Source organism: Polypterus senegalus, chromosome 2, assembly GCF_016835505.1.
Source record: "Polypterus senegalus isolate Bchr_013 chromosome 2, ASM1683550v1, whole genome shotgun sequence".
In the NCBI taxonomy this organism is placed as follows: Eukaryota; Metazoa; Chordata; class Cladistia; order Polypteriformes; family Polypteridae; genus Polypterus; species Polypterus senegalus.
In genome coordinates this window covers 165,580,923-165,603,904 of record NC_053155.1, presented here as the reverse complement: position 1 = coordinate 165,603,904, position 22,982 = coordinate 165,580,923, and the positions used below count along the sequence as shown (strand labels likewise).

Below are 22,982 nucleotides of genomic sequence, written 5' to 3'. Positions count from 1 at the left end.
TCCAACCCGCTATATACTAACTACAGGGTTACGAGGGTCTGCTGGTGCCAATCCCAGCCAACACAGGGCGCAAGGCAGGAAACAAACCCCGGGCAGGACGCCAGCCCACAGCAGGGCACGCACACACACACACACCCACTCCCCAAGCACACACTAGGGGCAGTTTAGAATCACCTATGCACCTAACCAGCATGTCTTTGGACTGCGGGAGGAAACTGGAGTACCTGGAGGAAACCCACAAAGACACGGGGAGACACGCAGGGAGGACCCGGGAAGCCTTGGTAGACATTGATTAATGAATTTCAATCCATTTTAATATGAAAAATTTTTGACCATCCAAGTTATACTGTGCCAAGGGTGCTCTATTGTGAACCTTACCATGACTGAACATTAGCAGATACAGGATGTCATGCTGACTGGTACTGGAACACACACCCTGGTGTTATTCAAACTTTGGTTATATGTCGAAAAAAATGTATTTAATACAAACTAAATATAAAATTATTATTTGTATCAAGGCCACTTCTTGCTGTCACTGATGTAAGTGGATAATTTGTCACAGTTGACGTTTTGAGATGGCAGAGTAGTGATTCCTAGCACTGAAAGTGGTTCTTCCAATGAGCTAGCACTCCATGCTGGACAAAGTCTAATATGGTGTGATTCCCCCTTGGCATACAAGCGGAAGACCTCTCGACAGGTGATTCGTCTCCTGCCCAGAGGAGGGTTGGATCCAGTTACCATTGACCTTATTGGAGCAAATTACATAGGTAATGTTATGATTCCGGCTTTGCAATCCAAATTTAAGCAGTTTTGTGCCAAAATAAGCAGGATGAGCCAAACTGAAAAGGTGGTCTTCTCAGATGTTCTGTATTTACCACAAACCAGTGCATTTAAGATTAAGGAGAAAAAAGATTTAACATGTAGCTTTCATTGTGGTGTAGGGTAGAGGGGACATAAGGGCCCCTTCTAGAACAAATTGTTTTAATTTTTCTTTCAGAAAGTAGAGTCAAAATACTTGTTTTTTTTTTTAATAAACTAGGATAAGAACTTACAAATAAAATTCTAAAGAAGTTTAAGTACTGAGAATAATGAGGGTTAAATAAAATTGAAGTTCAGCTTTATCAAGATATTCATAGAAGATTACCTGATTTGAATTTTTCTGATTAAGCAGTTGGTCTCCTGTTGTAAGTGCATCCCAGTTTTTCTGACGGATCAACTCTTTTACCTCTTCATTAGGAAGGTCAATGCGATAATTAAAATCTCCACACCAAAATACATAATCATGAGAAAATAATAACCTTCCCTGCAAACAGAAACACACAAACATTCTAAATAATCACAATTTCTTAAATATTAAACTAAAACATTATTTCTTCTGTTATCATAGTCTAAACATTGAGTACTCAAGTAACAAAGATTGCATTAAGGTGAATTGTTTTACCCCATATGGTGAAAATTTACACCAAGACCTTTTACTATCACACTGACACTATTTCTAATAATTGCTAATGCAATCTATATTATTGTAATATGGCTCAGTGCATATGGCAGCGTTTCCCAAAAGTAAAATAAAGCTCATTTGCCGATTATGATTATTTCTTTCAAAAGTTTACTTTTCTTGCACCAACTGACAACATTAAGCAGTACACTCAAGTTCCTGTAGAGCAGGGTTCCTGAAACATAAGCCAAGGCCTCCCAAACACATGGTCAAGCCCTTATTCCCAACCCTCAATAAAAAGACAAACCTGAAAAGCTGGACATGATTTTGGATCTCGGCTTCTGCTATCTATCTATCTAACAAAAGTCTCAAAGTCTGACTTTGAACAACAGCAAACCTATTCAATTATTATTCAAATCAAATGCTAAACTAAAGCAGAATATTTATTAATGAGTGATTAAATATCATGTGATATCTCAACCCTTTCTTGGAATAAAACACCAGGAAGTGAAATTCCACACACATACTGTACTGAACTCTTACTAGCCACAAATAAAACTGAGATTACCCTAATATTCCATTAAGTTATTTTAATAAGGGGATACCTTTTAGTTTCCATGTACATGAAAAATGTTTTTTAATTAAGTATTTTAAGAAAAAAACAGCAGTGTGAATTGACCTAAAAATAATAAAATAAAAAAACGACTTTTATATTTACAAAAAGTATACAGTTACATATGTATTTACAGTAAACTTAGGGGAAAAAAAAGTCTCAAATGGTTCAAAGTCAGTACAAATTATATATATATATATATATATATATATATATATATATATATATATATATATATATATATATATATATATATATATATATATATATATATATATATATATATATATATATATATATATATATATATATATATATATATATATATATATATATATATATATATATATATATATACACACACACACACACACACACATGGGTATACGACGCTGTTTTTGAGTTCCCTACAGGTCTTTCCCGGGAAATCCCACCAGGAGCCACCACCTCGAAGCGGGACATATCACTTCCGGTCCTGGCCCCGAGGACGACATCACTTCCGGCCCCGGCCCCGAGGACGACATCACTTCCGCCCACCGTCCTATAAAGTCTCCTGCCTTTGCTCTGGGAGGTAGTTCTGTTTTGGACTCTGTTGTGTAAACTTGCCTTACATGAATCAATTGCTTTTGCAGCCAGGAAACCACCTTAAACAAACAATTCAGCGGCAGCCATCAACTCACATGCAGATCCATAGGTGAAGGGCTTAAGCATTTCACTCTTATAGTGCTCCTGTGTAGTATAATTATCTCCTGTACCATCATCAGACCTTGAACTTGTTCCAGTCATTCAATACATAAGACACAATGTTCCTCCGGATATCAAGAGTGAGCCTGATATGGCCGTGCAATATGTAACAAAGAGAATGGAAAAGGTAGGTGCCATCTCTGGGCATGGACACCACTCGGTAAGTGACAGTTCTTTGATCAATGGTGATCACCTTGATAGACATGTTAATGGGGGTACGGTTGGAATGATAAAGAAAATGGGTACCTGAACAATGTAAAGTAAGTCTAAAATACCTACACAATAACAATAATCGTAATAAATGAACAATAAAACAGAGGAGAAGCCATGGATTTAATAAAAAGGCTGCAGTTATCAGCAGGGAGACGTGAATCCCGTGGCGAAGCAAAGAAGGGAATGTAGAGACTGGAACGACGGACGGCCTTATATAGGCAGGCAGCCAACAACGTGGGAGGCGTTTGGATGGGGGACCCAGCTGCAGGCTATGTACGTATATATGTACGTAAGTAGGATTCAGTTAGCGTTGGGAACCCGCGTATCAAATTTCTTGAAGATGGGCCCATAAGTAACAAAGACTGCTGAAAAGTTCAATATGGCGGCCGAAAGTGGCATCATACCACTGAAATAAGTACCAAATTTCAGCCTTCTACCTACACAGGAAGTTGGAGAATTAGTGACGTTGGAAAGTTTAATATGGTGGCCGACAGTGGCGTCATACCATCGAAATAAGTACGTACATCGGTTTTGGTTAGCGCAGGGAAGCCGCCTACCAAATTTCGTGAAGATGGGGCCATAAATAAGAAAGTTCAACATGGCAGACGTTGTCAACCGTTATGACTGTTACGTGTAGAATTTCGAAATGAAACCTGCTTAACTTTTGTAAGTAAGCTGTAAGGAATGAGCCTGCCAAATTTAAGTCTTCTACCTACACGGGAAGTTGGAGAATTAGTGATGAGTGAGTGAGTGAGTCAGTCAGTCACTGAGGGCTTTGCCTTTTATTAGTATAGATATATATATAAAAAATTGTTGGCGCACTTAGTTGAAGCTCATATGCAGTACATAACTTCACATGTACTCACGGTGTCCTTCCAGAACTTTTTCCCACACTTCTTATTTTCCCCCATGGTTAAACACAGGAATTTCACAGCTCCGTCTGGGATGACGCCAGCAGCTTCGTCTTGATGCAGGATTTATTTGCGTTCCCTGATTAGTTGTTGCCTCCTGTGCTATTTCTTACACTGCTTATTTGCATTTTCTCCTTATGGGATAAATTATGGCAGACGTTTGCATGCCAGCTGTGCCTCTGTGGAATGTGACCGTTGCGGTCCTCCAAAAAGTCCTTATTACCGAGCTCTGTATTGCTTTAAAAAAAAAAAAGGGAGAGCATTTACCTCTTTGACAGGTGAGGCGTGAATCTCTTGGCGTGCGAGTTCCCTTCCCGCTCTCCCGCGGCGCCGAAAGCTGCGCGCACTTAGCATCAAGTAAACACTTATGAGTTTACTATTATACCCAACTAGGAGGGTGCTACACTCTCCTCCCTCCAAAAAAATTTGTTGTGTCCTCATAACGAAGGGAAATACATTATTCACATTGGATAACACTTGAAACCAAATATACTATAAGCAACATTATAGAAAATTTCACAAGTTAAACAAACTGAAAACTGTTTTGAAGTTAGCCCTACTGAATGATGAAACTATCATCTGTATTTAGGTGCACCTATCCAAATATACCGTGTAGAACAATATCGCAGTGGACATTTAGTACCTATGGTTGGCTCTCAAAGGAAATCATATTCTAAACGGTTTGGAAGTTTCCTGATTCTCTGAGATCTTCTGTATGTTCCAACCTCTTCATTAGCAATTTGTACTGCCCCTTCATTTCCCACAGAAGAATCAAAAATCTCTAGGGCACTATTTTGAGCTCCTTGGGAAAATTCCAGAGACCTTACTGTATTTCCACAATCATCACAGAATTCTACAGCAGGACTTCTTATGTTGAAGATCTCCGACTCCTCATCCGTGACTTGCTCTCTAGAATTCCCTACATGCTCTGATCCAACAGGGTCTAAACCCATACAGGAAGGTTCCGGGAGATCATGACCACTAGCACCTCTGGAAGGTACGTAAATCCATTCTCCATCCTCATCGTCTTCACTGTCCGAATCTTTTCCAGAACCTGGCAAATTGACTTCTTTATCTTGGACTTTTTGCACATCACTCATATCCTGGTTCAAACATTGGGTTCTCTCTCTGCCCTTGTTCTCTCTCAAAGTTCTTTTCTGGGAGTTAGCATTACTGTCAACCTCAGGCAGTAATCTCAGATTATGTTCCACTGGAAACAGATGATTTTCGTGAAAAATTTTTACAGGTCCCTCACCATCTTCTGGCTTCACTCGGAAAACAGGTAAATTGCGCATTTGTCTTTCATCAATATATGGCTTGGAACTCAATCGATAAGCCAATTTGTGCTTCCCTTGCAATCCAAGATTTCAAATCAGTACTCTATCACCGGGAGCAAGATGAGAGTAGTGGATTCTTTGGTCATGTCTCTTTTTATTTCCATCATTCTTTTTCCCAGCAGCAGCTTTGGCCAACTCATATGCTACCCTCAGTTCATTTCCCTCCCAAACATCAAAAAATAAGGGGAGTATCCAGTTGCTTCATTGCGGCTGCAATTATAGACATGTACAAGGTGCCCAATATGACGACTCCATCTACATTTTTGTTTTGGGTCCAGAGTGCCCAACATGTCAAGCAGAGTCCAATTAAACCTCTCTGGTTGAGGGACACCCTGAGGATGATATGGAGTGGTTTTTGTTTTTTTCACACCTAATAGATCCAACAACTCATGAATTAGCTGACTCTCAAAATCTCTTCCTTGATCGGAGTGTACACGCTTGGGTAGACCATAGTGAATAAAGTACTTTTCCCACAGTACTTTAGCCACAGTGGATGCCTTCTGATCCTTGGCAGGAAAAGCTTGCGCATATCTTGTGTAATGGTCTGTAATGACTAGGACATTGCAAGTGTTACTGAAATTTGGTTCAATGGAGAGGAAATCCATGCACACTAAGTCCATTGGTGCACTGCCGCTCAAATGACCCAAAGGTGCAACTCTCTTTGGCAAAGTTTTTCTCTGTATACACCGAGCACAAGTCTGACAGTACTGCTCTACATCGGTCTTCATATGGGGCCAATAGAACCGATTCCTAACAACTCCATAGGTCTTCTCAAAACCCAAATGTCCAGAATCATCATGCAACGATCGTAGAACAATCTGGTGAAATTTCTGTGTCAAAAGCAATTGTTTACACTTTGGTTTGTTGGGTGGCTGAGTGTAGCGGTACATCACTCCATCTTTCATCTTCAACCTTCCCCATTCCTTCAAAAGTAAAGAGATATATTTGTGTTTTCTCTTGTTCACCATGTGAATATCTCCCTTTCTAAATGAGTTCCACAGCTCACCCAACCAAGGGTCTTCCTGCTGTGAGGCTGATAGATCAGATTCAGTTCAGTTGGGGCAGTGATGCAGTGGTTAATGCAGCTAGGTTGCAGTATGCTGCAGGTACTGCCTTAATGGAGCATACTCAACAGTTAACGACTCTGTTGAATGAAGGACAGTTAAGCTTATTAACCTCCAACAGCTGACACAGGCCTCTCACTCCATTAGAAGAAATGCTTATCCAGTCCTCATCCTCCACTGGGCTTTCATGGGCTTGCCAGGTCGGTATTTGTGGCTGAAATCATAGGCTGATAGAGCTGCCAACCATCGATGTCCTACAGCATCCAATTTGGCAGATGTCAGTATGTAAGTAAGAGGATTGTTGTCAGTTTGTACCTCAAACTTGGCCCCGTACAGATAGTCATGGAGGTTTTCTACCACAGCACATTTTAATGCCAAAAATTCTACTTTGTGTACTGTGTAATTCCTCTCAGTGGGTGTTAGGCTTCTACTAATGAAAGCCACTGGCCGCAAACCCTGCCCCTGGTCTTGATATAGGACACCTCTTAATCCCTCACAGCTTGCATCAATGTGCAACACATAAGGTAGTTGAGGATCTGCAAAAGCCAATACAGGTGCCTGATTAAGTTGAGCTAGAACGTCAAAAGCTACTTCACATCTGTCTTCCCATCTATCTCCAAATGGCTCAAGTAGTATACTGTCAGAAACCTTCTGTCAAACTGTCAATCAAAATGATTCATGACCTTAAGCACGGCCCCTTTTTGATTTATGATCGGAAGTCCTGCCCCCCCAACCACCTGTTTGCCACCCTCCTTGCCCCGCCCCCAACCACCCGTTCGCCACCTGTTTGGCCCCCCCCAACCACCTGTTCAGCCACCTGTTTGCCCCCCTCCTTCCTCCCACCCCATCCACCTGTTTGGTCCTACTTTCTGTCAAGGGCAATTTGATGGATGTACCCCCACCCCCGTGAACCCCCCAACCAACTGTTTCGTCCTCCTTTCTGTCAAGGGCATTTTGATGGATAGCCGCCCCCTCCTTGAACCCACCACCACCCCGCCCATCTGCTTGGTCACCTGCCCTGCCCAATCTCAGGTCTGCCTAGGCCCCGCCCCTCTTGAGCCCATCACCACCCCCAACCACTTCCCAGCCCCCCTCTTCCAAAGACAAGTTCAGGCATGTTGCAGCAGGACCCTGGACAAGTTTAGGCATGTTCCTATCCATACCCAGACAGCCCCACCTGTTGGCTGACCCCTCCACTTCCTGGGCCACTTCTTCCGAGGATACACACACACACACACACACACACACACACATGCTCTGGCTGAACCGATCTAACTTGTCGCCGTTCCTGCCAATATTGCTTAGGGTAAGAATCCCTGTATCTATGTAACTATTATTTTTAAAATATCTAAACTTTATCATTTGTAAGCCACTTTTTTATCTAAGCCCACTTACAGATCCAGCCTTTCCCATCTCACAGAAAGACAAGCAGTCCAGCTTTTAGCAGCCCCCGCAGGCAAGTGTGTGTAGTTCAAAGCACACTGAAATACAAGCTGTCCAGCTCTCTCTGTCTACACAGAGACTCAGAGCAGGCAGCCCCCCTGCGCGCGCCCGCAAGCTGGCCAGTGCAGAAGCTCTACGTGTATGTGCATGCAAGGTCACGTAGTTCGAAGCACACAGAAAGGATCTCTCTCTCTCTCGCTGTTCACACTGACCCCAGGGCATAGCTAGAGCCGTCAGTGCAGGCCATATGCTTGGAGCTGTGTGTTCCCCCATCCCCTAACCCAGGCACAGGAGCGTGCATGCTTGTCAACAGCTGGGCGTAACCCCCCCCCTTCTTCCATCCCATGCGTTCGGCATGCAGTTACTTTTCCCATGACGGATGGATCTTTAAAAGTTAAAGGCTTTCATGATAACGTGTAAAACACGAGATAACTAGCTCGATATAAGCCCTTTAAAAATCACACAGTTAAATAAGATGCATCGGTTCCCTTTTAAATCACGTTTGAGATGTCTAAATGCTAAATGCTATATTAATTAATATATTTATAATTTTAATTTAAATCGATCTAAAACAATCCCTTGTTCTATCCATTAACACCCCTGTTAATCCACCCCTCATGAAGAAATCCGTTTAGTTTTTTCTAAAAGTTTGATTGCCTTAATCAGATCGGATATCTCGGGCTAGAGAAAGGAACCGATCTTTCCAAAGCACAACGCACCCCAACACCACCTCCGGCCGCCTGAAGCTAAGGTAGTGGGTGTTGGGGAATCGGTGTCGATTCACACTTCAGCTGTTAGGCCGGCTCAGTATTTTATATGACCTCACGGCCGAGCAAACTTTGGGAAATGTGAAAACGGTCTTACGGAGAAGCGTGCAGCTGTTTAAAGAAATCTACAGGTTACAATGGATTCTATTAAACAAATTCTGGACTTTTCGATGTAAGGATTTTTAGATGTTAGCCTTGTGACGGACAACAGACATTACACGGGTGTCCAGTTAAAATGATGGGCAAGCATCTGTTATTACAGATCACCGTGCACATTTCAAAAAAATACCGCTTTTTTTGGTATATAAATAAGTGTTCAGACCGGTCCATTACTCAGCAGGCCGTTAATACTGAAATACCGAATCTCGTCGGAAACATCAAGGATCACGGTATGGCATATTGTTGATTATTATATGCACCAAACAAGTATGTTTTTAGAAAACGGATGGATGAACCCTTATATTTTATCCTTACTATGAATAATTTCCAAGTTTATTCTCAAGTGCATGCGTGTGCGCACTCGTGTGTAGGCGCATGAGCACGCTCGTGTGTGCGTATAATATAAGATGCAGTATTTATATCTATCTATCTGCGTGTACGAGGATTAATGTACAAATTCATAGGACTGAAGCAAACATTATTAGCTTTTTCATACTGAAACGGGCTTTACAATCAAGTAGTTTTTGTCTCGGCGTCTGAAAATTCAAACAGAGCCTCTTCTCTGAGAATATTCAAGCATGGTTTTTAAAGCGCAGGCCGGTTGTGTATCAGCTCTGGCGTAGTAAGAGGTCGGTATTCTGAACTACGTACAGAAGGGTCCCGTTTGTGAAATGTGTACTCTTTCTAATCAGGCTCACTGTAGCAGGGGAATTTCTGCCCCGGGGTCCACATGTTTTTAAAAGTCTGGGATATCAAAACATTTTAACTTTATAAACTCTCATTTGTTACAACCGGTAATTATTTTAATACAGAATAGAAGCCTCCAAAGGCCGAGTGATTTTAGACGTGTGAGTAATATAATTAAGTTATTTTTAAAAGTAATCCCACACCAGGGGATCACTGACCACAGCAAATCCTAAAACACACGTGGAATCTGTCTCTCTTGTGCAGTGTGGGATGTTTGGCAGAACTTGCATTTATCAAGTGATAATTTTAGTTCTTCACTTTTCAGGCGATCCAAAACCTTAAGGAGGCGCTCTTCGTGTTCTTCCAATGTTCGCCCGAACACAATGAGGTCATCCAGATACACCAAAACCTCCAATAAATTCATGTCCCCAACTGTTCTCTCCATAACTCGCTGAAAAGAGGCATCCTTTCAAACTGGAAGAACCCAACTGGGCAAATGAAAGCTGTCTTTTCTTTGTCTTTTTCACAGAGAGGAATTTGATAGTATCCGCTTCTAAGATTCAACAAACTAAACCACTTGCTTCTACTAAGGCAGGGAAGAGCATCTTCAATTCTATGGACAGTGTACTGATCTGGAATTGTACGTCGATTTAGGGCTCTGTAGTCTACACACATCCGTATTTGTCCATTCTTTTTACGCACTACTACTATGGGTGATGCATAAGGGCTCCTGGACTCAGAAATAATACCAGCATCCTTCAGTTTTCCCAAATGCTGTCTTACATCTTCAATGTCAGCAGGGGCAAGCTGGCGACACCTCTCCCAGAAAGGTTTATCTTCAGTTAGCCGGATTTCGTGTTGAGAACTCTTAGCACAGTCCATATCAAATTCATGACAGGAGAAAACATCTTTTCTCTCCAGCAGCTTTTGAGCTAGTCTTTTCTTCCAATCTCCGGGCAGAGAAGAATCACTAAAATCAAAGGAGTCCAAGGTCAACTGATTCTCAGCAGTCATCTCGCCAGGGGAGGATATATGTGGCACAACCTCTACTGGGAAGATGTGAGCAATTGGCATACCCCGCTTCAAAGTAACAGCCTGATCAGACATATTCCAAACAGTGACTGTGATTCTTCTTCAGTGTTCAACTGGAGTGTTCTGCACTTCTGGCCTCACCAATAATGCCTCAGGAAACCGTGGCTCTTCAGGATGATCCACTAGCAAAGTTTTATTAGAAAATTTTCCTAAATATTTTGGAATCCCCCTAACTCTTGCCGTCTCACCAGGAGACAATATGACAGGCTTTGGGTGTGAAAACCACACTGTACCTTGGCTTAAATCATCAGTCTGGTCAGCTGTTATACTCATGACCCTTTCAAATCCGTCTTTAATGACGGGATGAACCACTAAAGTGTTCAGGAAATCTTTCCCAACCTTTTGCTTGCATGCTTCAATCAGTTTTTTCACCACAGATGTATTTGTTCCTACTAGAATGGATGCCTCACCATTCATTACTGGATCCGGACACACCAGCACCAGTGCATCAATGGCCTCAGTTACTCCAGTTACAGATCCTGGTAACTCGAGCCTCAAAGACAACCAACCATCATAAGGGTATTGCTGAGAACTAAAACCCCATATCTTCCAATTTCCATTAAAGGTAGGTGCTTAAGGTACCTCTCGTAAAAGGATCGATAGAGAAGAGTAACTTGAGACCCACTATCAAGTAAAGCTTTAGCATAAATGCCCTCTATCTGTATAGGAAGGATAGCGCAAGGCCCAACTAGCCCTGATGGAAGCACAGCTGTCTTTTTTTTAGTTCATTGCACTGGGTGGAACGTGTCTTTTGAGGAGCTTCAGCCCTTTCCTCTACTGAGCCACAAGGTAGTTTCCTGTCACCCTTCTCATTTTAATGAGTCATTGATTCACTTTTCTCAAGTTCTCCTCATTTGCACAGTCCTGTTTAAAATGGCTATCCTCTCCACATTTATAGCTGAAAATGTTTTCTCCACCGCCTGCTTTGCTTAGAGCACGTTTCCCTGTAGTGCCTGCTAAGCTATGCATTTTGGGAGTGTCTGATGTCACTGGAGCAACAGCAGCAGACAGTAGACGAGCCATTTCACTTCTCAGTCGCCTAATTTCCTTCTTTAGCAGCTCAACCTCAGAGTCAGCTGAATCTGTTTTGTCAGAGGTAACAGAGGACACAGTTACACTGGCCTGAACAGTACTTCTATTGTGAATCATGTTCTCTTCTTCTCTCACTTCTTTTAGAAGTTCAGTGAAAGGAGGTGGTTCACAAAACTTGTGCGTCATTCTCAACCTAAGTGCCACCATGTCATCTGGAAGAGTCCCTCGAATTATTTGCTCAGTACGAAGGGGATTCAATTCAGAAGACTTCAGTCCCCCTTTTCACAGAACACTGTGTAGTAGCTTACCTAGCTTGATTATATACACAGAGAGCTTTTCCCCTTTTTCTTGGAAGGTATTTCTGAACTTCACCATCAGATCAGATGCATTCTCTGTAGAACCAAATGCTTTATCTAGAGCCTTCAGGTAGTCACAAGTAGCTGCTGAAGGATTTTCAACCTTCGCAAACCTCACAATATCTGCTGCGGGCCGTCTAAAGGCATTCCACTAGTCTCTGTTTCTTCACATTGTCAGAACACTGCCATTCTTCGAGAATATGTGTAGTGTGTTCAGCCCATACCTCATAGTCTTCCTCCTCATTTGGTGTAGGAGTCAGTCCAGAAAATGTGTGCAGTTTCCTGTAATTCTGTGCTTCTACTGGTGAGGCAATTTGGCATTTCTGAACTAGTGAAATAATTGCGCTAACTAACTCAGTGTTAAGTGTGAGAGCTGGGGAAGCTACATTCTGTATGTCAGCTAAAGATTTTCCCTCTTGTTTCAAGAAAGACATAAGCTTAGTATGGAACTCTTCACCTTTACTACTGTCAGATGAAGGGGATGTAGCACTAAGTACTTGAGTGGACCATGGGCCTATTTCATCAGGAATTCCAATAAAAACTGGGAAAGAAATTTCAGAAACCCCTTTCAGAAGTCTCTACTAAGACAAATTGCTCCCTACCTGTTTTATTACTGCATCGACCATGCACTTTTGTCTTGCCAGTTCCCTTAACTGTGTCTAGCACCCTATATATAACTGTGTCTGTAATGTCCAGTGGCACATTGCTTAAAACAACAGCATTCTCAAGCGCAACATTCTTCTCTTTACACCAAGCAATAATCTCATATACATCCATATTGTACAAACTTCATCAATAAACAAACAAACAAGTTTGGAAATTGAAAAAGATATATACAAAACTGCACAGTCGAGCACAAGTAACTTCAAAAAGGCAGAAAACACATAATGCTATACAGGAACAGTATTTATCACATTAGTGCCCACCAAAACAACCTATTTTCTTTTTTAATCCCGGACAAGCCCCCACAAATGTAGCCCTCCCACCATATAACTGGCACGTTACCTATGACATAGGATGAAATTTCACTGGTGGGATCTAAATTAAACACCTCCCAATAAATTTTAATAACCAATGGGTCCAATGAAAACAATTATTTTTTATAATTGTTACACTGTTTCAAAGTAATGATTTGTAAACACTCACTCCTTTTTATTAATTATTTGAATACAACCACCATGTATGCACTTTACACAATCATGGATAGAAAACAACAAACAAACAAACAAAAAAACATAAAACACATTTATGTAAACACACCGCTTATGGGATGTTATCACAGTTCAACTTAACTAAATTTATCTGAGTTACAACAAGTAAGGCTTACACATAGAAATCAACAATAAATATACTGTATATATATATACACACACACACACACATATATAATTTCATATATACACATACTTAATTTTTTTTTTCCCGTTTTATTAATTTTATTAAAATCCATACAAAGCAATCAAGTTTTTACAAAAGAAAAATTAAGTTAAGAACAGGTTGATCCCCACCCCTGAGAGAGAGAGCAAGCCAAACGGCGTGAAATTTAAGGCTTGTAAACATACCTAAATTAATAAATTCTCTGTGCTTTTTGAGCTTATTTTAAAATAATACTGATTCGATCCTGCCATGTTTTGAAAAAAGTCTGTTCGGATCCTTTAACGGAGTATTTGATTTTTTCCAATTTCAAATAGTATAACACATCGGTTTCCCACTGAGTTAAAAGAGGAGAGTTAGGATTCTTCCAGTTTATCAGAAAAAGTCTACGTGCAAAAAGTGTAGTGTATGCAATCACAGTTTGTTTGTCTTTCTCCACTTTAAGCCCCTCCGGAAGAACCCCAAACACAGCTGTTAATGGGTTTGGAGGGATTGTGAGTCCAAGGCTGTCTGAAAGGTAATGAAACATTTTTGTCCAGAATGATGTTAATTTGGTGCAGGCCCAGAACACGTGACCTAGGGAGGCTGGAACTTGGTTGCAACGTTCGCATGTTGGATCATGTCCTGGAAACATTTTGCAGAGTTTTAGTCGAGACAGATGTGCTCGATATACACTCACCTAAAGGATTATTAGGAACACCATACTAATACGGTGTTTCACCCCCTTTCGCCTTCAGAACTGCCTTAATTCTACGTGGCATTGATTCAACAAGGTGCTGAAAGCATTCTTTAGAAATGTTGGCCCATATTGATAGGATAGCATCTTGCAGTTGATGGAGATTTGTGGGATGCACATCCAGGGCATGAAGCTCCCGTTCCATCACATCCCAAAGATGCTCTATTGGGTTGAGATCTGGTGACTGTGGGGGCCATTTTAGTACAGTGAACTCATTGTCATGTTCAAGAAACCAATTTGAAATGATTCAAGCTTTGTGACATGGTGCATTATCCTGCTGTAAGTAGCCATCAGAGGATGGGCACATGGTGGTCATGAAGGGATAGACATGGTCAGAAACAATGCTCAGGTAGCCTGTAGCATTTAAACGATGCCCAATTGTGCCAAAATAAAAAAGAAGTCACATATCAAAGCCATCTGACCTTATTAAGTTACAGATAAAAAAATAGGCACACAGTGGGGAAAACAGCACGAAATGTCAACTTTAATCTCGAAATTTCCACTTTAATCATGTAGTTTATTTTGTCATTAAAGTAGAACATCATAAACTTTATCTTAAAATCATTTAATTTACTAGTTTCTCATATCCCATCGTAACTCAAGTAGCATGTTAAATGCTTTGTTTTGTATTTGAAGAAGCCTAAATTTGTATGAGATGCCAGCTAATCCAAAACTCAAGCTCAGGGTCTCAAAGCTTGCTGAGGTGTTTTTTAGGCAGATAATGTGCACCACCAAATTTGCATGGGATGAGGCTCCTGGCCAGAGAGTGAGAAACAGGTGGATGCAAGTCAGATTTAAGTGCAAGGTAAAAGGTGCACATTGTCCAGGGGCATCTAGAACTTTTTAGGACCTTGATCAGCAATGTTCACATATTATGTATGTGTATTAAGGAAATGGAAATTAAGATGAGACATGATTGTGACATGAAGTGTTTCAAATTACACAAAAAATTACTACAATACACTCACCTAAAGGATTATTAGGAACACCATACTAATACGGTGTTTGACCCCCTTTCGCCTTCAGATCTGCCTTAATTCTACGTGGCATTGATTCAATAAGGTGCTGAAAGCATTCTTTAGAAATGTTGGCCCATATTGATAGGATAGCATCTTGCAGTTGATGGAGATTTGTGGGATGCACATCCAGGGCATGAAGCTCCCGTTGCACCGCATCCCAAAGATGTTCTATTGGGTCGAGATCTGGTGACTGTGAGGGCCATTTTAGTACAGTGAACTCATTGTCATGTTCAAGAAACCAATTTGAAATGATTCAAGCTTTGTGACATGGTGCATTATCCTGCTGGAAATAGCCATCAGAGGATGGGTACATGGTGGTCATGAAGGGATTGACATGGTCAGAAACAATGCTCAGGTAGCCCGTGGCATTTAAACGATGCCCAATTGGCACTAAGGGGCCTAAAGTGTGCCAAGAAAACATCCCCCACATCATTACACCACCACCACCAGCCTGCACAGTGGTAACAAAGCATGATGGATCCATGTTCTCATTCTGTTTACCCCAAATTCTGACTCTACCATTTGAATGTCTCAACAAAAATCAAGACTCATCAGACCAGGCAACATTTTTCCAGTCTTCAACTGTCCAATTTTGGTGAGCTCGTGCAAATTGTAGCCTCTTTTTCCTATTTGTAGTGGAGATGAGTGGTACCCGGTGGGGTCTTCTGCTGTTGTAGACCATCCGCCTCAAGGTTGTGCGTGTTGTGGCTTCACAAATGCTTTGCTGCATACCTCTGTTGTAAGGAGTGGTTATTTCAGTCAAAGTTGCTCTTCTGTCAGCTTGAACCAGCTGGCTCATTCTTCTCTGACCTCTAGCATCTCTTTTCACACCATTCTTTATAAACCCTAGAAATGGTTGTGCGTGAAAATCCCAGTAACTGAGCAGATTGTGAAATACTCAGACCGGCCCGTCTGGCACCAACAACCATGCCACGCTCAAAATTGCTTAAATCACCTTTCTTTCCCATTCTGACATTCAGTTTGGAGTTCAGGAGATTGTCTTGACCAGGACCACACCCCTAAATGCATTGCAGCAACTGCCATGTGATTGGTTTATTAGATAATTGCATTAATGAGAAACTGAACAGGTGTTCCTAATAATCCTTTAGGTGAGTGTATAATTTTGAGTTGTATAATTATATGCTTTGCGCATATGGAGCTTGAGTGAATTCTCTGCATTGCTACTTACCACTACTTTTCTGATATATTAATTGAGAGATCTTTTCCCAGTGTCCTCTTGGATCTTTGAAAGGGAGGGATTGTAAAATGATTTTATATATTGTAGAGATGGAGTCTAAGTCCTTGAGATTGAGCAATATTTTTTTCCAGCATGGATGAGGGTACAAGATGAGGAAAATCTGGAAGGTTCCATTTAACAAAGTTCCTGATTTGAAAATAGTGAAAGAAATGTGTAGCTGGAATGTTAAATTTGGAATGTAATTGTTCATAGGATTCAAAGACGTTGTCTATATAAAGATCTCTAAGCAAGTTAATTCCAAATTTTTCCAGATATTAAAAACTGCATATGTTTGTGAAGGTTGAAAGAGGTGGTTCTCTTGCAGAGGTGCCACAGATAGAAGCTTCTCCGTCTTAAAATGCTTTCTACATTGGTTCCAGATTCTAAGTGAGTGGAGCACAATTGGGTTATTTGTATATTGCCGATAAAGTGTGTTTATTGGAGCACAGAGCAAGGAATACAAAGAAGTACTGCAGGATTTTACTTCTATTGCGGACCAAGCCTGTGTATGTTCTTCTATTTGTGTCCAGTTTCTTATTGCCTGTATATCTGCTGCCCAGTAATAAAACTGGAAGTTAGGTAGAGCCATGCCACCTTCTGCCTTTTGTCTTTGTAGGGTCGCTCTTTTGATGCGTGGATGTTTTGAATTCCAAATAAATGAGGTTATTGTTGAATCTAATTGCTTAAAGAATGATTTATTAATGTATATTGGATGTTTTGAAATAAAAAGGAGCTTAGGAAGAATATTCATCTTAACAGTGTTAATTCTTCCAGCTAGTGTGAGATGAAGGGTTGACCATCTATGCAAGTCTTGTTTAATTTTTTCCATGCAGACGCGAAATTTTGTTGATAAAGAGCTTTATGTTTACTTGTGATGTTTACCCTAGGTATTTAAACTGTTCTGCAATGATAAAAGGTAGGGTGTCTAATCTAATATTATATGCTTGAGAATTCACTGGAAAGAGTACACTTTTATTCAGATTAATTCTGAGACCAGAGATCTTTTGAAATTCTGTGAGTGCTGCTAAGACTGCAGGCACAGAATTTTCTGGGTCCGATATATACAGTACCATGTCATCTGCATATAATGAGATTTTCTGTTCCAGTCCTTCTCTGCTAATCCCCTTTATCTGATCAGTATTTCGACAATGTATTGCCAGTGGTTCAATGGCAATGCAAACAGCAGGTGACAAGGGCATCCTTGTCTAGTGCCACGTTCTAGTTTAAAGTAGTCTGAGCAAATGTTATTGATGCAAACTGAAGCTTCTGGGTTAGTATACAGTAATTTAATCCATGCACAAATGTTGGGCCAAACCCAAACTTCTCCAATGTAGTAAAAGGTATTTCCATTCAATCATGTCGAATGCTTTTCTGCATCCAATGATAATAATATTTCTGGGGTGTTTGATTTAGTTGGTGAGTATATTACATTAAACAGGCGTCGAAGATTTGAAGATAAGTGTCGGCCCCTAATAAATCCAGTTTGGTCTTGTGATATTACGAGGGAGCACTTTCTCCATCCTTCTAGCTATGATTTTAGAGAGTATTTTAACGTCGTTATTCAGAAGTGAAATTGGTCTGTATGATGCACATTGTAATAAGTCCTTATTTTGTTTTGGAAAACAGTGATTAGTGCTTGGAAAGGTTTGTGGAAGAGATTGGTTATCTCTGGCTTCTGTAAATGTTGCTAATAGGAGGGAGCTAGCTGAGGAGAATTTCTTGTAAAACTCTGCAGGGTAGCCATCAGGGCCTGCTGCTTTTCCACCTTGGAGTGACTTTACAGCATCTAGTAATTCTGATAATGCCAGAGGTTTATCAAGTTCCTCCACACTAAAAGCGTCTATTTGTGGTATCTGTAATGTATCCAGAAATGCATTAGATTGTGTATTGTCTTCTTTAAACTCAGTATTATATAGGGATTTATAGTAGTCTCTGAAAGTGTGCATTATATTTTTGTGTTCGATGATTTTATCTCCGTTAGGTTGTGATTACGAGATTGCGTTGCACTTCTTGCTTGTGAATTTGTTGAGCTAAAAGCTTATTAGCTTTCTCTCCATGTTCATAATAATGATGTCTGGATTTGTAAATTAGTTGTTCAGTTTCTTTAGTTGTCAAGAGGTTTAATTCTGAATGTAGAGCCTGCCTCCTCTATGTAGAGTCTCGCTTGGTAGTCTGGCATGTTCTTCATCTATTTTAGTAATTTCGCTTTTTATCTCTGCTACTTTCTTGGCTTGGATTTATTTCTGTGGGAAAGATATGAGATAATCTGTCCTCTTAAGAAGGCCTTAAGAGTTTCCCAGAGTATTCCTGCAGAGATCTCAGGGGATGTATTTGTCTCTAGAAAGAATTTGATTTGTTTGGATATAAATTCAGTACAATTCTCGTCAGCTAATAGAATTGAGGCCATCTGGGGGTGAGTGTATGGGGCTTAGTAATTTCAGCTCCAAGATCATAGGTGCATGGTCAGAAATAACAATAGCATCGTATTTGCAAGATTTAATCATAGGCAAGAAGTTATTGTCTATAAAGAAGTAATCAATGATGTACTGGTGAGTAGAAAGAATATGTTCTTGAATTTGGGTTTAAAAACCTCCAGGGGTCTGAGAAGTTGTGATCAGTTATAAACTTTGTAATTATCTTTGCGGTGTTAGATGCGTTCCCCTGTGGAGGAAGTCCTATCTAAAAGTGGATTTAGAACACAATTAAAGTCCCCAGCCATTATAACTTTATGAGTGTTCAGATTGGGAATGGATGCAAATAAATTTTGTATAAATTCCTTATCATCAACATTAGGTGCATAAACATTTATCAAAATCATTTTACAGTTAGATAAGTCTCCCATGACCATTACATATCTCCCTTCAGGATCCAATACTACATCTGATGCTACAAATGGTACTGTTCTATGTATGAGAATTCCCACACCTCTAGTTTTCTTCGTAAAACTAGAATGGAACATTTGGCCAGTCCAGTCTTTTGCAGCGGAACTGATCCTTGCTTAGTAAGTGGGTTTCCTGTAAAAATACTATTTTAGCATTTAGACCTGTTAGGTGAGAAGTACTTTCTTTCTCTTTAATTCGTGATTCAGGCCTTTAACATTCCAGCTTACGAGTTAACTGTCCCATCATGGAGACACTGATTCTGAGTTTTTGATGTCATTTTATAGTCTTAACTGGAAGTGAGACAGTTTAGGTCTTAATTTCCTATTTCCCCAGAGTTGTTGCCATGCAGCTTATTATTACGTTGATAGTTATAATTATAAAGATTAGAGGATAGATTAGGTATAGATCAAGCCTGCTCTCTTTCTCTCCCCTTAACCCCCACCCTCCTTTTTGCCTCCCCAAGTGAGGCTAAAACCCACTTCACACAGTCCCAGTCCTCTGACATACCCAGAGACAGAGCACGTCCAAAGCAAAACAAGCCCCATGCAGTGGCTTTAGGTTAAAAGATAGAGATATCTGTTACCAATATAGTCTTTAAAAGAAAAAAAAAAATTTTGCACTTAATATATATAATTTTGCACTATATATATATATATATATATATATATAGTCTTCAGCAATTTTAGTGCATTAAGATGATACACCCAGATAATAAACCCAGGATGGTGTTAAAAATGTGTCACAGAATAAGCATAACAAGTCTTAATTCAGTAATAGCAATAACAATAAACCAAGGGTATGATATTGAACAGTCTCGTTTAGGGTAGAGATGAAATAATTAGTATTATGTATCAGAATAGTTCCGGGATCCGCTTTCTTAATTCCTTTTCTGCTTCTTCCTTGCTAGCGAAGACATAGAATTGACCCTGCCATTCCACTTTCAGTTTTGCCAGATACAAGAGGCTGTAATTTAACGCTGGCTTGCCGTAACCGCTGTTTAATGTTGTAGAAGGCTGCGCGTTTAGTAGTTGTTGATGGAGAGAAGTCAGGGAAGATACGAATGTGGTTATTTTTATATATAATATCTTCCTAGTTTCTGAGGAGTGCCATCACCTCTAGCTTAAATGATAATATTTCAAAACGAATTATAAAAGATCTGGGTCTGGGTCTAATGGTGTTTGATCCGCGCATGCGGTAAGCCGCTGCTATCTCAGATTCTGCTTTAAAGTCGTCCCCGATTATTGTAGAAAAAAGTTCAGCTGCAAATTTCACAGGGTTTGAACTTTCTCGATTCTCAGGCAGACCTTCAATTCTGACATTATACCATCTGCTTGCATCTTCCAAAGCAGCCAGTCTGTCTCCGAGTTTTTTGCATTCAGAGCTGACATTTACTGCTTTTTTTCTCGGCACTGGCAGCTAAATTTTCGGCTATTTCAATCTGAGTCGTGAATGTCTCCTTAAGATCCTCCAATTGATCAGTAAACATGCTCAGTTTAACCGAGTTTTCCTGAATGTACTCTTCAATTTTACCCAGCACCTGTTGCAGCTCAAGTTACATCACCTGTTGGAATTCCTGTCACAGCCATTTATTTGCCTGTTTCAACTCCTGTCTCACCTCCTGTCTCATTTTTTCATTTGCCTTTACCCTTGATTTCTCATTAGGCTTCTCGCTTTTCTTTATTTCTTGCATGAGCTCAGCGAGAATCACCTGCAGTTTAGGCATTTCAATTGTGCTTTCTTGTACCGTAGATGAAGCAGCAGACTCTACTGTAGCTGGTGTCCCCGCTGCTTCCGGCTCGTGTGGAGTAATTGAAGTCACAGACTTCGAGGCCTTTTCCAGTTTCAGGTGATCTTCTCCAATCGGCGAGCTATCGAGATCTGCACTCACGATCGTACCTTCGCTCCCCTTTTCGCTCTCAGCCGGCGACGATGTAGCGGACCGTGGTCTTAAGGAGTCTGTACTTTCACCCATCTGATCCAGGTCTGTCTCTGAAAGGCCGTATCTTGAACTAGGGCTTGCTGATCTTAGCTTGGGTGTAGCTTTAGTTTTCGATTCTTTCAGACCCCCCTTCTTGTTGGCCATGTTTATATGTGCTTACATATAATGTAGCAGTCCCTCTTGGGTTGAATAAATACAGGATATCTCAGGACAATAAGCAAATAATATGAAAAATAACACTGCTGCTAGCGGAGCTCCACTTCAGACGTCCATCTCTCGCATCGGACGAGACCACAATCCTATACACATATCTAATTTCACAAAGTCGGACAGTCTTAGGTCTACCTGTGTTTATATTATTACTAACTTGCTATAAAAATATTCTAAACTATGGTGCATGATGCATTTTTAATTACAAATTATTGAAAAAAGAAAAATAATGTAAGGGGACTTACCATTGGAAAAGTAAGTTTCCGGCAAATCTCTAGGTAATCTTCATTTCTTTCTTTCACCTGAGACTGTCCAGCAGCAAAGTGTGAGCAGACAAAGCATATGCTTGTTGAGTGAAACAGCATGCGGACAGCTACTGCCCCTTTATTACCAGCTGCTCCTCCCATTCCGGTCTTAACAGTGTCAACTGCAACATCCCTAGAAACAATAAAAAATATATAAGAAAATGCAGCCAATGTAAAATCAGACAATAAACATCTCTAACTATAAGTCAGGACAATGAATAGGCCACTACAAATCTTTTGTTTCTTCTAAGCTGTTCAGTTGTAGACTTCATTTTGAATTTTGAGTGGGTATTCTGCTGCATAACACAATTATACTTCAAGTTCAAGACATACACAGATGACCACACATTCTAATTAAGAATATTCTGATAAAGTACACTAAACATGGTTCCTTCAATAATGGCAAATCTTAAGGATATAGGCAGTGACACAGCAAAGTATCCCCACATCATTATATTACCACCAAATTTTATTATACTGTAGGTATGATGTTCTAATTATCAAACACTGTTAGCTTCATGCTAGACATAGTTGAAAATGTGTCATCCAAAAAGTTCTACTTTTGAATCAACAGTCCTTATAAAATTATTACAAAATACTTGGGGATCAACCAGCTGTTTCTTGGCAAACACGAGACAAGAACTGATGTTACTTTTAATTATGAGACACTTTCACCATACTGTTCTATAATGAATCAAAGATTTAATTTTTTTCTTATTATAGAGTCATATACACTGATTTTTAACTAAGGCTGGAGAAGCCTGCAAATCTACTGATGTTTGGGATAATTATGGTAAACTGGCCTTTCCTTGGAAGATTTACCACTGTTCCAAATGTTCTCCATCTGAGGATAATAGCTCTCACTGTGGTGTATTGGAGAACCATATCCTTAGAAATGAGTTTGTAATCCTTTCATAACTGGTAAGTTTTATCAACTTTTCTCCTCATCTCTTCTAGAAATCTGTTTAATTATGATTGAAGCACAACATTGTTCTAGAATCCTTGTGATAACCATTTCACTTTTATGGTAAGACTCAATATATGGTGAGGTTTAGACTGAAAACTGCTGGATGCAATTATGACTGGCTGCGTTCAATCAACTAAGTCTAATTGTCAATTACCTTTGGGCAGCTGTTTGACTGAATAACTAAGGGGATAATTACTTTTTTACGTGGGCAAAAGAAGTGTTGGATAATTATCACTTACGTATGTAGCTGTTTGGAAATGGTATTATACAGTATGTTTACTCAGGTTCCTTTATCTATACAGAAAACCCTCGTTTATTGTGGTTAATCTGTTCCAGACTCTACTGCAATAAATTAATTTCCGCTAAGTAGGATTCTTTATTTATAAATCTAATATTTTTGCAGTTAGAGCATAGAAAACATGTTTACGACCTTCTAAATATGTTTTTTTAATATTAG

The 22,982-nt window shown here is 40.1% G+C and overlaps 1 protein-coding gene across 1 annotated transcript in view; it reads right to left on the bottom strand.

Moving 5' to 3' along the window:
* synj1 (synaptojanin 1) overlaps window positions 1–22,982 on the bottom strand; it is a 488,307-nt gene that overhangs the window by 207,868 nt on the left and 257,457 nt on the right. The window contains exons 16-17 of the mRNA XM_039746285.1: window positions 21,499–21,691; window positions 1,145–1,303 (exon numbers count right to left, since the gene is read on the bottom strand). Of these exons, the coding sequence (XP_039602219.1) occupies window positions 1,145–1,303; window positions 21,499–21,691 (352 nt within the window). The remainder of the gene's footprint in view (window positions 1–1,144; window positions 1,304–21,498; window positions 21,692–22,982) is intronic.